Below are 13,687 nucleotides of genomic sequence, written 5' to 3'. Positions count from 1 at the left end.
AAGAAACACCTCCAACAACTACTTCGACGGCGTCCTCCCTTAGCTTTTTATTTTTCAACTTTTTTTTTTCTATTATTAATTTGAATATTATTTTTTGACATTTATATATTTTTTTAAAAAAAATATTTCAATTTTCAATATTTTATTTTATATATTATATATTTTGATTTTGAATATTTCATAATAATATAATAATATGACAATGAGATGTAAATTTCTCGTAAAGATTACGAGGATTTGACAAGTACTTCCTTGTAAAATCTGTAAAATCCTCGTATTCTTCACGGGAAATTTACTAGGAAATACTTGTAAATTTCTCGTAAATATTACAAGGACTTTACATTAAAAGACTTGTAAATTCGTCGTAAATTGTACAAGTACTTAAAGACGACTTTACAAGGAAACTATACGAGTCTTTTACGATGAAGCGTAACTACGAAACTACGACGAAATACTCTCTTTCCCTTTTGCAACGAATTTATTTCGTCGTAAATGTTACATGAAAGTTACGACGAATCTTGTATTATGACGGGCGTTTTACAACGAAACGCTATTCCTTGTTAATTCGTTGTAACCCTTCTATTACAATAAATTAACAAGGAATATGACCCTTGTAATAAATATGTTTTCTTGTAGTGTTTGTTTTAACAGGTCGAGAAAGATCTGTTGCCTCCTCAGCGCGTTGGAAAACTGATCATAAATTCGCATTTAGAAAACAGAGACTACCCTCAACAGGTGCTACACCTCGCCTTCTTTGGATCAGAGATATGTTTTATACTTAGATTATCATAAAAACATATGTTTATGGTACTGGTGGTGTGCAGGAAATGACAGGAATGTTCATGAACAATTATATTCTAAACTATGTCACCTACAAGGAAAACAACATATGAACCTTTGAAGAAATAACTCACTGAAAGCAAGGAATTGTATTGGCAGAAACTAAGAATTTTGTTCCGATAACTCATTCTCCTTTTTTTCTCTTTTTTGTGCAACATCATTCTCTTTTTTACAACTATTACTGTCACACAGATAAGATATAGTTAGTCAAACAATAACAATCTACTTTCATTATGCCAGTTCCAATATTGAGTTTAATTAGAAAATAGCGTAACACGTGTTGTATTTCAAATCTTATCTTACAATACTAAAAGTTCCTAATGCTCAATTCTAAAGCTATCCACGTAGGATTAAAAATTCAAACCAATAGAAAGTAGGCAGTTGTCTCATCTCCTAAAGCATTCTTCTTTCTTCAGTTTTTGTCGCAGTAAGGTTTTCAACTTTTGGCATTTTCCGCTTCCTCCTTCAACTTCATCGCCTTTCAGCTTCCCTTTCAGTTGTAAATCGCCATTCAACTTCTCCTCCTCCCACTAAATACAACTCTTTTGCATTCATCAAATCAATGACAACAACTCCACGAATTACTATTCGACTACCCCTCTCAACCCTATATATATACGCCAATGTCGCCATACAACTCCCTAATACTGCTCAAAACATTTCGTAGTTGCAGTATGAACTGGAGGGGAGCGTAAATCTCTGTCCATGGCTAGTTACTACTTATGCAGTCCAAACTATATTATGTTTTATGTCAAAGAAACTATTTGCATTCGGATCTCTAACCATTGAGTTTCAATCTGTCCATAACCGACTTTCCGAATGTTTGAATCCTCTTATGTTATTTTCTCAGATCATGGACCGAGGAGGAGGAAGGAAAGAGAGCTACAGAATCTACTGATCCGCCTTGAAAGTTAGGTTTCCATGTCAGTTCTGACTTTGTTGGCCTTTTTCATCAGACAGAGGAACACTAGGTAGATTTTAGTTTTGGAAGCCTTCCATTTGATTGGGATCTGTCTCCATCTTTTTCAGTGTTCCTAATTTTTTATATCACAGTGCTGCAATTGTAATTAACATAGTGTGAAAATGCTGTTTTCCCTTTCAAAGCATGAGAATAGCAAAAAAAAAATTGTTTTTAATTATAGGAAGCTGCTCGCTACTCCACCTTGTGTCCGTAACTCTCCTCTCCATTATGCCGCCGCCCAAGGCCACCACGAGGTAACCCAGTTTGTAAGATCTCAGAGATTCTAACAAGTTTTGACCTTTGTGGAAACGATGAATTGATTAAGATGATCCTAATATGGGTTTTGTTGTTTTTATCCACATATAGTTTATAATGATGAATTGATTAAGATGATCCTAATATGGGGGTTTTTTTTTCTACAGTCCACTTTGATGCAAGCATGCCAACATGGTCATTGGGAGGTCGTTTGATTCTCATTCGTTTTGGTGCTAACATAAGCATTTGAGAAACTTTATTCTCACAGATTGACATAGTGATTGTGTTTGATTAATCGGGTTGATCGAATCACATATCATATTAGCTAACAATAGAGTCCTCTTTGTATTTTGCGGCTCAAAATGGTCATCCTCGGTTTAGCAGGATATTGCTTTCGGAGTAGATACCAAATGTCCCCAACTGCTGGAGCCTGTTGAAGAGTAACAAATCCTCAGTTTCTGGATTTGATCAAAGGTTTAATAGTGTTTTGAAAGAGTTAAAGCTTATGGCTTCAGTTGACATGATTACCTGAAAATGTCTTTCAAATGTGTGCAGTGTTCTTCACGAAGTGATAAACGGAGCATCAGATAGATGAATAACACCTCTTCATGTGGCGGCTCTGAAGGGACACATAGAGACGGTGCAGTTACTCTTAGATTGGGAGCTTTTGTTGCTCAGGTCATTATGGAAGATGGAACCACAAGAGATCTTATAATTTATTCTTCTAACGGTGGTGGTTTCTTACCATTTTGATGGAAACAAATATTTAGATTTGTGAGATTTTAAAAAAAATCTGTATATTTATATTTGTGAGATTTATAACTCCAAATTACGTTTGCAGGTTTATCTGCATATTTTGGAGATTCAAAGAAGCACATAATAAAACTGTCACAGGTTTGCCTCAATCAAGTTTGTCGTTTTAAAGAAACCTGATGGTCTATATCATGTTGTTAGTGGAGCAAGTAATGTCGCTAAGGTAAATATGTTATGTATTCTCACTATCTATTGCCAATCTTTTCACTTGCTAAAGGTCGATGAAAATATATATTCCTGCTCAGGTGACAAGAAACAGAGCATTAAGAAAATGGGTTGGTAGAGAAAACTGGAGAAAACATAAACATAAACTTTGGTTCTGGATATTCTAGAGGTATACAATGTTTATTCCTCAAATCTCTCTCTTTTAGTAACTGTTTATACATAATATGTTTGTTATAAAAATTTAGATCCTGAGACAATGCATGGTTAGAAAATAAAAGTCAATGAATACATGTTGTTCTTCTACGACAAATGGGAAGATTGGAGGTCATAAAAGGAGATTTAACACCAGATGGAACAACAAGAGTGACAAGGATAAAGAAAGAAGACAATTCTTGCCCGTCATTTGCTTATCCATATAATTTAAGAAAACAGAGGTGATCCAAGTTCTTGTGAATATAGAAGAAAGAAAATACTCTGATGTTTTAGTATGTTGATGCACATTAATGTTTTTTGTTTTGTCAACTTGCATAGTAATTGAGTAGGAGAGAATAGAAAACTTGAAAGTATATATAGTAGACGTAGTAGTTAAGAAGGAGAGAATGCAAAATATGCAAGTGTATCAAAAGATCGTTTTTGCGGTTAACACGAAAGCAAGAATTCGTGATAGTGTAACTATGTTTTAAAAAAAATGTTAGTTTATATCGGTGTGTACACGAAATGTTGACTGCATGTCAATTTCTGTTGAAATAAATAAAGTGGATCAAATCTGTTAACATTAAAAGTAAGTCAAAATGCAATGTTTACATAAATAGTTTTAAAAGGAAGAGATAATTACACTTAAAATGAAGCTTAAACTAAGTTAATACAGCAAAATAAATTGGATATGAACAAACTGAAATTATATCCAATCTATTCACACGGTATTTGATTATGAATTACTTTATAGATTTACATCTAAGCAAACAAACATTAGAACGAAAATTGTAATGTAAAAAAAGTTAGAGCAAACAAAACAGGGAAGTTTTTGTAAATATTCTGACAAAATGTTTAGACAATATATATACAGAAGATTTTAAGAATTTAATTTAAAAAAATGAAAAACACATTAGAAAAGAATATCCAAATATAATGAGAAATTGCTTAAAAATACCATAATTTAGATACGTTTTGATATTACTTTCAAGCAAAAATATTATAGAATTTGAGATTCAGTTTAGTAATTATTATTTATTATTTTGTTTTTAGTATTTATATGGTGAGGTTGAGTTTATAAATTTCTATAAATGTTTTATAAATGATTCTTCAACTTTTATAAATGATTTAAGAAAATTAGTTTAGTCTTATTTTCATCACAAATTTAAAGTATTTATGAATTTTTTTATTTTTAAAAATAAATTTATCAAATTTATCAAATTTATAATAAAATTAGAATTCCTATAATTTAATAACATTTTAAAATATGTAATATGCGAATTTTTTTGTATTATTTTAATACAAAAATTTCATAAATAACTAACTCGATGCAAAATCACAACCCAAATCTAAATTATTATTTTTAACGAAATATTATTTGATTTACATACAATAGTTTATTTCGATTGTACCATAAAAGATGTTGATTAACATGTATTTTTCCGTTAATGGGGGTCAATTGGAGAATTCACGTATACATAAATATACGACCAACGCTTAGTATCTAATATCTATAATGTCTTTTATCTTCATTCTTGGAAAATCGATGGTGAAAAACAGGAACCTCATGAAAACTAATAATATTTAAAAAAATTATATTTAGCAGAGAACAATATTTAGTAGAGATATTTAGTCTTAGTAACATAAGAACCTCATGAAGTCTTTGATTGGTAGACGCTGTAAAATTTAATTTGTTTGCTTTAGAATATAAGTTGCAAGTTTCTCTGTTGTAGTTATAGAATCTATTGATGCAGATTTCAAAGTACTAAATATAAAATTTTAGAAATTTTGATTTTCATAGCCAATCTATTTTTCAATTTAATTGTACCTTTTAATTGTTTTTTTAGAGCATGACTGGTAAATTAAAGTAGTTGTGGAAAAAAGTTTGAAAAGCATTTAGAGTACTTACCAATCACCTTCAAAAAATATTGTATTTTTCTCGACATTTGTTAAATTTTAGAAAAATACTCAGTAAACAATTAACTATTTACCTTTTATCAAGATATTTACAAAAAAAAACGATTTATAGTATCCAACATTTTTGAAATTGGAAGAAAAATTTGAGCAACCCCATTTTAGTTTTCATGTATACTTCTAGAAATATTAGTTTTCTTGGTAAGAACTTAAAATCTTAGCCACTAATTATTCAATATGAATCAGAAAGATAGAATGAACATAAGAATTAAAGGAAATCAAAATTTTAAATGATTTAAATTTTAACCTGTTTTTTTTTTTGCTGTGGTAATATTTTAAATAATTTATTCTACCATTATTTACGTTTTGCATTCTAATAATTAAACTTTATAATTTACATTTATCATAGTTTCCAATACTATATATTTATATATAATAACATAATATTTTAAAATAAATTATAATTTATGGAAAAAAAAAACCGGGCGTAGCCCGGGAAAAGCTCTAGTAATTACGAAAGCTGATGTAGTTTCCTCACAGAAGAAACTAAGATAAAAAAATGTTGCACATCAGACATATCTTTTAGAGCTTCAACATGACTACCAACTTCAGCCGTTTAAGATTATAACATTCTGAACTTGTACGGACCAATACAACAGGATTCTATACGAATCCCAAACATTTTTAAAGCAAATATTACCAAGGAAGTGACATACTCCTCAACTCGATTATACACTAACTAACTGGTCCTTCAAGCGCATTTCATTATAGTTGTCTCAAAATGATTATATCTTCCTTCAAGATTAAAATTTGCAAGAACGATGATCAAGATTTCACTTAGTCTTTTAATCATCTTGGTGCACACTTGGAGAACCTCCTCCATAACTAAGTGAGAAAATAACTTTATTCTACTTACTTCAATCGTATGTAATTAAATTTTATTTTTTTGAGTTTTGGTATAGTAAAACTAAAATAAACATTGATAGAAACTAAATAATTATTTTTTAATATTTTATTATAATTAGATAAATATATAATTTATAAAATGAATATTAAAATAAATACTTAAATTGTTGTAAAATAATTAAGCATGCTGATCCTACTTTTAATTAAAAGTAAATTACAAATTAGAAATAAAAGTGTACTATTAGTTTATTCACTCGCCCGTCCGTAGAGTGGGTTTACCCTAGTTTTTTTATACAAATGAGTAATCCATCTTATTAAGAATATATATAAGATATATTATTTTATCGACCATAATAAAATAGATATTTGTATGGACCAGAAAATATTTTATACAATTTAACAATTAATGTACATTCTATACATAATAAAAAATATCTCACAAGACATTTATCCGGCTTTGATTTTATTACCGAGTAAGGCTTCATTCAAAAAGCATCGTTAATATCACTTTTCATGTTGTACTTTCTCGGTATGACCCATATCTTTACTTATGTAATAATTTGTCTTTTTGGGAGTTTTGAATATTGACATTTGTAATCTCATTTTTTTATAAATGAAATTTTTTTGTCTAAAACAAAATAATATTTTCATATTCTTATACAAGTTTTTTAGTTTGTTGGATGTTTTGTGAATAATTATATTATGCAGTCTCTTACGATTAGTTAATTTCTATTTGATATACATATTTTAAAACAGAGAGAATATATGATGTAACGCCATAGTTATACTTATATAAATATATATATATATATATACACCTTACAACTGTATTTGGAAGTCTCTTTCCCAGTCAAACACATTGTTTTTACATTGCTAAGCCTAACAACAATGAGGGTGAGATGCTCCACAGGCTAATCCTAAAAACAAAGAAAAAGAACAAGAACGAATTAGTGCATGATACCAGATTCGAGAGACATCCTATGATTGCACATCAAATAAATAACATTATTTTATGGATACTGTAGAATTTATGCATCTTTTTTTGCAACACTTTTTAAAAGGGGTACAACAAACGAATTTCCCGGGAGACTTTCAATTGTAAAGTTCTGATGCGGTGTATTGATGTTGGAGAATTTCTGCATCTAGAATCCTAGTTAACTATAAAACTCTAACATTTGACCATCGGTTATTGAACAAAATGTATGTACTAGTTGAAAAGAAACAAATCACACATAGCTAAATCTATGTAATGAATAAGATAATAGTTGTAAAAGCTCACAACACATGGAAGAGTTAGCTCGTCTCATATTAACACCAAATCTATTTGATATCCCATGTTTCTGTCAAAAGCTTAAGCATCTTCAAGATCTCCCCATCTCACATTGTACTTAGATGCAAGGTAATGGGCGCCAACAGGACCTCTGCTCCCATATGGATATAGCTCAGGAACTATTTTCTTCTGCTCGAGTTCCTTCAAAGCCGGTGTGAATAGATCCCATGCTGCATCTAACTCATCACTTCTTATAAACAACCTCCTTTCTCCTTCAATTGCATCAAGAAGCAGCCTTTCATATGCATCTGGGATCTCTCTTGGATACCTATCCACACACAAAAAAAAGATAGTAGAAATGAAAAATCTTAGAAACAGAAAGTATGCACTCCTGTTATTACCTGGATCGATAGAGAAGGTTAAGGTCGCTTCGGTCGAGTCTCATTCCGAGACCAGGGACTTTGTTGTTGATCCTCAGGTATATACCTTCATCAGGCTGAACTCTGATCACTAGTTCATTAGTTGCCTTGTCTAAATCTGTGGCGAAATTCTTCTTGTACAAGTTCCCCGGGACATGTCTGAACTGAACTCTGATCTCTGCACCTCTGGTATGCAGAGCTTTCCCGGCTTTCATAAGGAAAGGGACACCGTCCCATCTCGCGTTGTTGATGAACATAGCGGCTGCAGCAAATGTAGGAGTGAGACTGTTTTTGGGAACTGTTGGGTCGTCCGTATAACCAGGATAAGCCTTTCCTCCCTTGCTATGACCTTTGTATTGACCAACAATCATATCTTGAAGCAGCAACGGTTTCATTGACCTCAGAACTTTGACCTTTTCGCTCCTTATGTCCTCAGCGTCTAAGCTCACAGGTGTCTCCATTGCGAAAAGCGCAAGAATTTGCAAGAGATGGTTTTGCATGATGTCTCGTATGATTCCATATTGATCAAAGTAACTGCAATCGAATTTTTTTAAACATTTATTTAAGATAATAAATGGAAGTTGAGAGAATATATATATATTTTTTTGGTGTAAAGTTGAGAGAATATTTAATGAGGATGAAAAGTTTAGCTTACCCTCCGCGTCCTTCGGTTCCAAAATCTTCAGAGAAAATGAGTTGAACGTTGCGTATATAATTTCTAGACCAAAGAGGCTCAAAAACAAGATTTGAGAATCGAAGCACTGAAAGGTTCTCAACAAGTTCTTTTCCCAAATAGTGGTCGATCCTGAAGATTTGCTCCTCTGTCAGATACTGTTTAAGACATCTGGTTAACTCTCCAGATGATTCAGAGTCGCGACCGAATGGCTTTTCGACAATGACTCTCGTCCAGCCATTCACTGAGGAGGCTCTAAGGCTTGCACACCTTACCACATCCACGAATATGTTTGGTGGAATTGACAAATAGTACAGCCTGTTTGATAGCTTTCCTTCCTATATATATATAAAAAAATATGAAATCAAAAAACAAGGATAAAATTGTAAAAGAATGTAATGTCTCGAACATAAACCTCTTTCTCTTTGAGCTTGGTGTTTAGTTCTGCAAAATCATCTTCAGAGTTATACTGACCCGAATGGTAAAAGCATCTCTTTAAGAACTGATCCATTTTGTCCACACAGTTCTCCCTGTTTGAGATCCAAACCCTCCTTTTCAGATAACTAAAAAAGCATGCATATATATTATATTTTATTAATTTGAATATTCCGTAACACCTTTGGTCTATCCGACAAGTTAATGTTCTACTGATCATGACACGAAGCTCCTCATGGGTGAGTTTGGTCCGAGCATAACCAAAAACAGAGAAGTCCTGAGGAAGACAACCCTCGTAAAAGAGAGCAAACAATGCAGGGAATATTTTCTTCTTGGCCAAATCACCAGAGGCTCCAACCACTGTAATACTAAGAGTGGAGGACTCTTCTTTTGTGTCATGCTCCTCTGTAAGATGTTCTCCAGCTGCAAAAAAGAAATAAAAAAAAAGGAAAAAAGGATCCGCCAAAAGAGAGACTTTTGAACCAAACAGTTCAAACACATAGTGGTTCAAGAAAGGAAGATGAAGGGAGGAACTTCTTACAGTCTTGTAAAGAGGCACAGCCATTAGAGGAGTCGAGCTGAGAAAGTTTCTCGGCAAAGAATCTCAACCGAAAACGAGAGAAGGAGGATTTTCTCGGGAATGTAAGAGATCTAGTTGTGAAGAGTGGTAGAGTCTCTTTTAATGGAGACGAAGCAGCGAGAGCAGAGGATGAGGAATGAGCGATCATAGTATGCGTCGCCATGGAGAGATATTAGATTATTTTTCTTCAAAAAAATTCATATGTGATTTTGATAGCCTCTGCTTATCATTTGTGAGGCTGTCATATGATACCTCTCTCACATTATCCACAAAACACTGTTGTCGTTTCCTTTTTTATCTCTCGCATTATCCACATTTATTGATTGTACAAGAGAAGACAAGTTTTATTTGTTAGTAATTCTGTAATTGGCTAATTGCAAGATGCAAACAACGTGGTGAATTTTCAGTAAAGTAAAAGCCCTTCCGATCAAGTGAAATTGTCCTTCAAACTTTAAATTTCGTCCTTCAGTGGGTTGATTTTTTTATATTCTATCCAGTCTTGGGTGTACTGAGACCATGATTAACCTGGGGTTCTTAAAGTGAAGTTCTTAGCAGAAGTTAAAAAACTGTTTCTTAACTCCCGCTAAAAACACTATCCTAAAGAATGAGTCTTCGTTTTATGACATCTTTTTCAAGTTGACTTATTCCCCAATACACGTTTTTCGAATCCACTTAATAAAATATAGTTAACACCGTACAACAGGATCATTCAAAGTTAAGTAAACAATTTATCTAACATTCAGAATTTCTAAAATATTAAGCAAAATTTAATAAAGACTTTTTCGGAATCAAACTCAAAACTTTCGTGATTATATCTATTTATATATCTTTATATATAAAGATAAGTTTACTAGGGCTCCACATCAGATTCCAGGTCAGAAACTCGAGTTTCCTTGCGCTGACACGTGTCCGAGAAATATGAAACTCATCGTTTCATTTACTTTACTTGGAAATCGGATGGGCTTATATATCGTTAAGCGTATATTTGGTTTGGTCATTTTATGGGCTTCGTTGGGCTTCATGTTTTATCCAAGTCTTCGATCCCAATAGCAAGTTAGGCTTATCGTCTCCAAACCAAATTTTAAGGTTCGCAATCCTCTTCGATCTCCAACAACGACGATGTTCGACATGCATTGGTGGAAGGAGGAGGATTCTGCATCATCTTCTTTGCTCCAAGTTTTTCCTTTGGTTTGCTTCAGAGTCAAGGAAAGGCAGCGTTAACATTTATCTCTTGAACAAGCAGCCATAGAATTCTGACAAAGAAATTCAATGCAACTCAGGAAATGTTAATCAGATTGTGAAACGCAAAAGAATATGCTGGTTTCAAGTATGCTTTGGAAACTTTGTTAGAGACTCTTGATATGACTTGGTTTCAAAATATTAAGTTTACGATCCATATATGGCCTCTTCTAATCAATTTTAATCATTTCTTTGATAATAGCAATTATTCCACGTTAGAAAACTGATCAAAATGATCTTTTTCTTTGGTCATTGTTTTGATTTTTTGAAATAACATTATCACACAACAAACACTGTATAATATAACACAAATCTTATAATCTAAACAACAATTAAAGTATGGGCTATGCAGTTACTGTCTGATGAGGTGGTGCATATTAGTCGCGACTTCCACGCTGAGTAACGTATTTGCCAATATTCTAAACTCAAACCCAATTGACAGTCGGACGGGTCTAACAGTGAACTGGACCATATTAGGATAGGATGGATAAAATTGTGTTTATTTTTAATTTGTTTATGACAAAAAAATTTTTTTGTTGATTTTTTATTTTAAAATATTAGAACTATTATAAATAAAATATTACATTTTGATATTTAAGTTTTTAAAAAATTCATAACTCACAATGATAAATATTTTAATTTATAATTTAAAATATTGAATTTAAATGTTATTTTATTTGGTTTATACTAAAATTTATAAAATACACATAATTAAAAAATATTCAATAATTTAGTTATAATCACATGTAAATTACACTCCGTGCGTAGCGCGGACCGACCCTAGACCCTCCACATGAGAATCCACGTAGGAAAGTCGTTGCATGCGACACGTGTCTCGCCCATTAAATTATGCGTTTCATTTAATTGAGTCTGCAATTGATACGGGCTTTAATATTTTTATGGGCTTTATGTTTTGCTCAAGGGACCCAGCCTGATAGGGAGCACCCCTGAGCGTCTCCGTACGCGTCGCGTCGATTGATCTGATTTTAGGGTTATCTCACTTTTGTTCTCCACCATTAAAGAGGTTAAATCGACTCCTCAATCCGTCAAAACAACTTAGTAATCTTATTTTATGAGAAATAGCCAACACATCAATCTTCCTTTCTGATTTGAAGATACGACGCTTCTCCTCCACCGTTCAAGTGCGGTTGCTCCGGTTATGGGAAGCTAGGAACGTCCGGTGGCTACGAACTCATAGGAGTATATATGCTCTTACTGGATTCACATGTTGTTTATGTATAAAGCTTGCGTTCATAATTAAAAAAAAAAAATCAGGTGTGTTAAATCCTCATTATCAAGCTTTCCTATTCAGAATTTTGTTTGACATCTTTTGAATGAGAAATTTTGAAACCATTCGTTGATTCTAATGTCATAAGAGGATCTTGCGTTATGTGCTTTTGTGGTTTCTACAAAGGAATCCAGGTTTGCGATTAGACCTACATAATGCCTAGAAGGTTGATGTAATATTTTCAATTTCCTTTCTGCAGGGTAAGCCTCGCCGCGCCTCGGTTAGCACAAAGAAGCTCCCACCTGAGTAAATCTTTATCGCAGTCTGGACGCACACTTCTACATGTCATGAATTTAGTAAGAATTTCTTATACTTTTTGTATTGTATTTAAATTCAAACTGTGTTAGCTGTAACTGGAAACACTAATTTTTGCATTTACACTACTCTCATCTAATTTTTTAAATAGGTGACGCACAGACCTTAAGTAACGTGAAGATGATTTGCTAACATGAAGACTGCATACGACAAGGTTTGCAAGAGTTTATGGGTCTTTTGCATCATACAGTGACCACAAACTAATTTTCACACTCTTGCACATATACAGAAAAATTCAAGAAAGCAGTGCAGTGTGAGAAGTCAGGCAACAACATTGATCTATAAGAACTTTGAGGCAGATCAAGTCGTGGATTGTAAGTGGAAGCACAAGGATTTTGGTAATTTTGGTTAGTGACTCAATCTTTTAGCTTCTCTTCTTATGGCTTATTTAGCTGGATCAAAAGCGTTCAACATCAATATTTTCGTCTCCTCCAGTTGAATATTTTATGTACTATGGATGCTACAGTTAAATTGAATTGCGGAAGCAAGGGTTTCAGCTATCAAGACACTCAATTGGATAGGACTTAGCTGGCATCATCTTTGAATGGTCTTTATACGGACGGCATGGAAAAGCTTTCTTGGTCAATCAAACGCATATGGTACAAGTAAGGAAACAAAAATAATCTTTCTTGGTTTTAATATTTTTGGTTGCTGTGAATTGTAATCTCAGTTCTTTTTATTCGTTACAGGATCGATGCTCCACTGAATGAGCAGAAAGCAAGGCTTCTAATGATGGTTCTACTTCTCCACCACAATGGAGCTGCGAAAATAGGGTCAAACTTCCAATGAATTAAGGTAAATCATAAGAGAAACCCTATTCAAAACCATTGTGTCAACAGAGAATAGAAATTCCAATTTTTGGAACCAGTTTTTCATTTATCATGCAGGTCTGAGTAATGTGTTTGTCACAGGTTGTTCTCAACTCTGATTGTGCTATGTACAATACAAGTGATCTCAAGCTGTCTAATTATTTCTCTAACGATCTGTTTCTTTGTTGAGGGAAGTAGTCGAAGAAGATTTCACACCCTTCGCTGGGAAAAAAAAACCTCCTTGAAGACCAAAGAAGAGACCAAGAACTGTTCAGAAGCAAATGAATGTAATGTTCTCTTCTCTCTTTCCCTCTATAACACCATTAATGTTATAGCTTGCTTTGTTGCTTAACATTTTCATTCCTGGTTGCTAACTCTTTTTCCCGGATTGTGGCTAGCAGAGGAAGTAACACAGGCTCTTATGACGCCCCTGAGGCTGCGGAAACATGATTAAAGGTGTGATTCCTTGCCTCCTTGGTTTCTTCAATTTTTTTTTTGGTTTCTTCAGTTGGTCCATGAAATTCTTTGTGTTCTACTTTTGAATCTTTTCAGTTGTAAAAAGGAAGAATAATATAGCAATGTACCCATTTTAGTGAATGAAAATGTAATCTCC

At 33.0% G+C, this 13,687-nt stretch overlaps 1 protein-coding gene and 2 long non-coding RNA genes across 18 annotated transcripts in view; 2 read left to right on the top strand and 1 right to left on the bottom strand.

Moving 5' to 3' along the window:
* LOC106311202 overlaps positions 1-696 on the top strand; it is a 3,760-nt gene extending 3,064 nt beyond the window's left edge. The window contains exon 5 of the long non-coding RNA XR_001263942.1: positions 652-696. This is a non-coding gene — a long non-coding RNA (uncharacterized LOC106311202). The remainder of the gene's footprint in view (positions 1-651) is intronic.
* Positions 697-7,194: 6,498 nt separating this feature from the next.
* Positions 7,195-9,661, bottom strand: LOC106312442 (glucose-6-phosphate 1-dehydrogenase 1, chloroplastic). The gene is made up of 6 exons (XM_013749966.1): positions 9,385-9,661; positions 9,026-9,266; positions 8,824-8,938; positions 8,391-8,746; positions 7,718-8,269; positions 7,195-7,644 (listed from the first exon to the last, which is right to left on the bottom strand). Exons 1-6 carry the CDS (start codon positions 9,584-9,586, stop codon positions 7,398-7,400), a joined length of 1,713 nt encoding a protein of 570 aa, XP_013605420.1. The 5' UTR covers positions 9,587-9,661; the 3' UTR covers positions 7,195-7,397.
* Positions 9,662-11,609: 1,948 nt separating this feature from the next.
* On the top strand, positions 11,610-13,687 carry LOC106310215. Of its 16 annotated transcripts, none has more exons than XR_001263716.1 (9): positions 11,612-11,686; positions 11,778-11,937; positions 12,039-12,246; positions 12,357-12,419; positions 12,495-12,612; positions 12,732-12,870; positions 12,955-13,060; positions 13,273-13,361; positions 13,476-13,534. It is a non-coding gene; the product is annotated as an uncharacterized LOC106310215 (long non-coding RNA). The 16 variants fall into 16 exon arrangements; XR_001263724.1 differs by having other exon boundaries at positions 11,614-11,686; positions 12,150-12,246; XR_001263727.1 differs by adding exons at positions 13,153-13,176; positions 13,627-13,687 and having other exon boundaries at positions 11,647-12,246; positions 13,476-13,530.

The sequence above is a fragment of the Brassica oleracea genome, chromosome C8 (assembly GCF_000695525.1).
Source record: "Brassica oleracea var. oleracea cultivar TO1000 chromosome C8, BOL, whole genome shotgun sequence".
In the NCBI taxonomy this organism is placed as follows: Eukaryota; Viridiplantae; Streptophyta; class Magnoliopsida; order Brassicales; family Brassicaceae; genus Brassica; species Brassica oleracea.
This window is presented reverse-complemented; position numbering and strand designations above follow the sequence as displayed.

Excerpts from the sequence above, each read along its gene's own strand:
- LOC106312442 (XM_013749966.1), bottom strand. The coding sequence starts at position 9,586 with ATGGCGACGCATACTATGATCGCTCATTCCTCATCCTCTGCTCTCGCT. Across the intron at positions 8,939-9,025 it reads ACTTGTCGGATAGACCAAAG|GGAGAACTGTGTGGACAAAA; the intron begins GTGTTACGGAAT and ends GATCTCAAACAG. Across the intron at positions 8,270-8,390 it reads GGAACCGAAGGACGCGGAGG|TTACTTTGATCAATATGGAA; the intron begins GTAAGCTAAACT and ends ATTCGATTGCAG.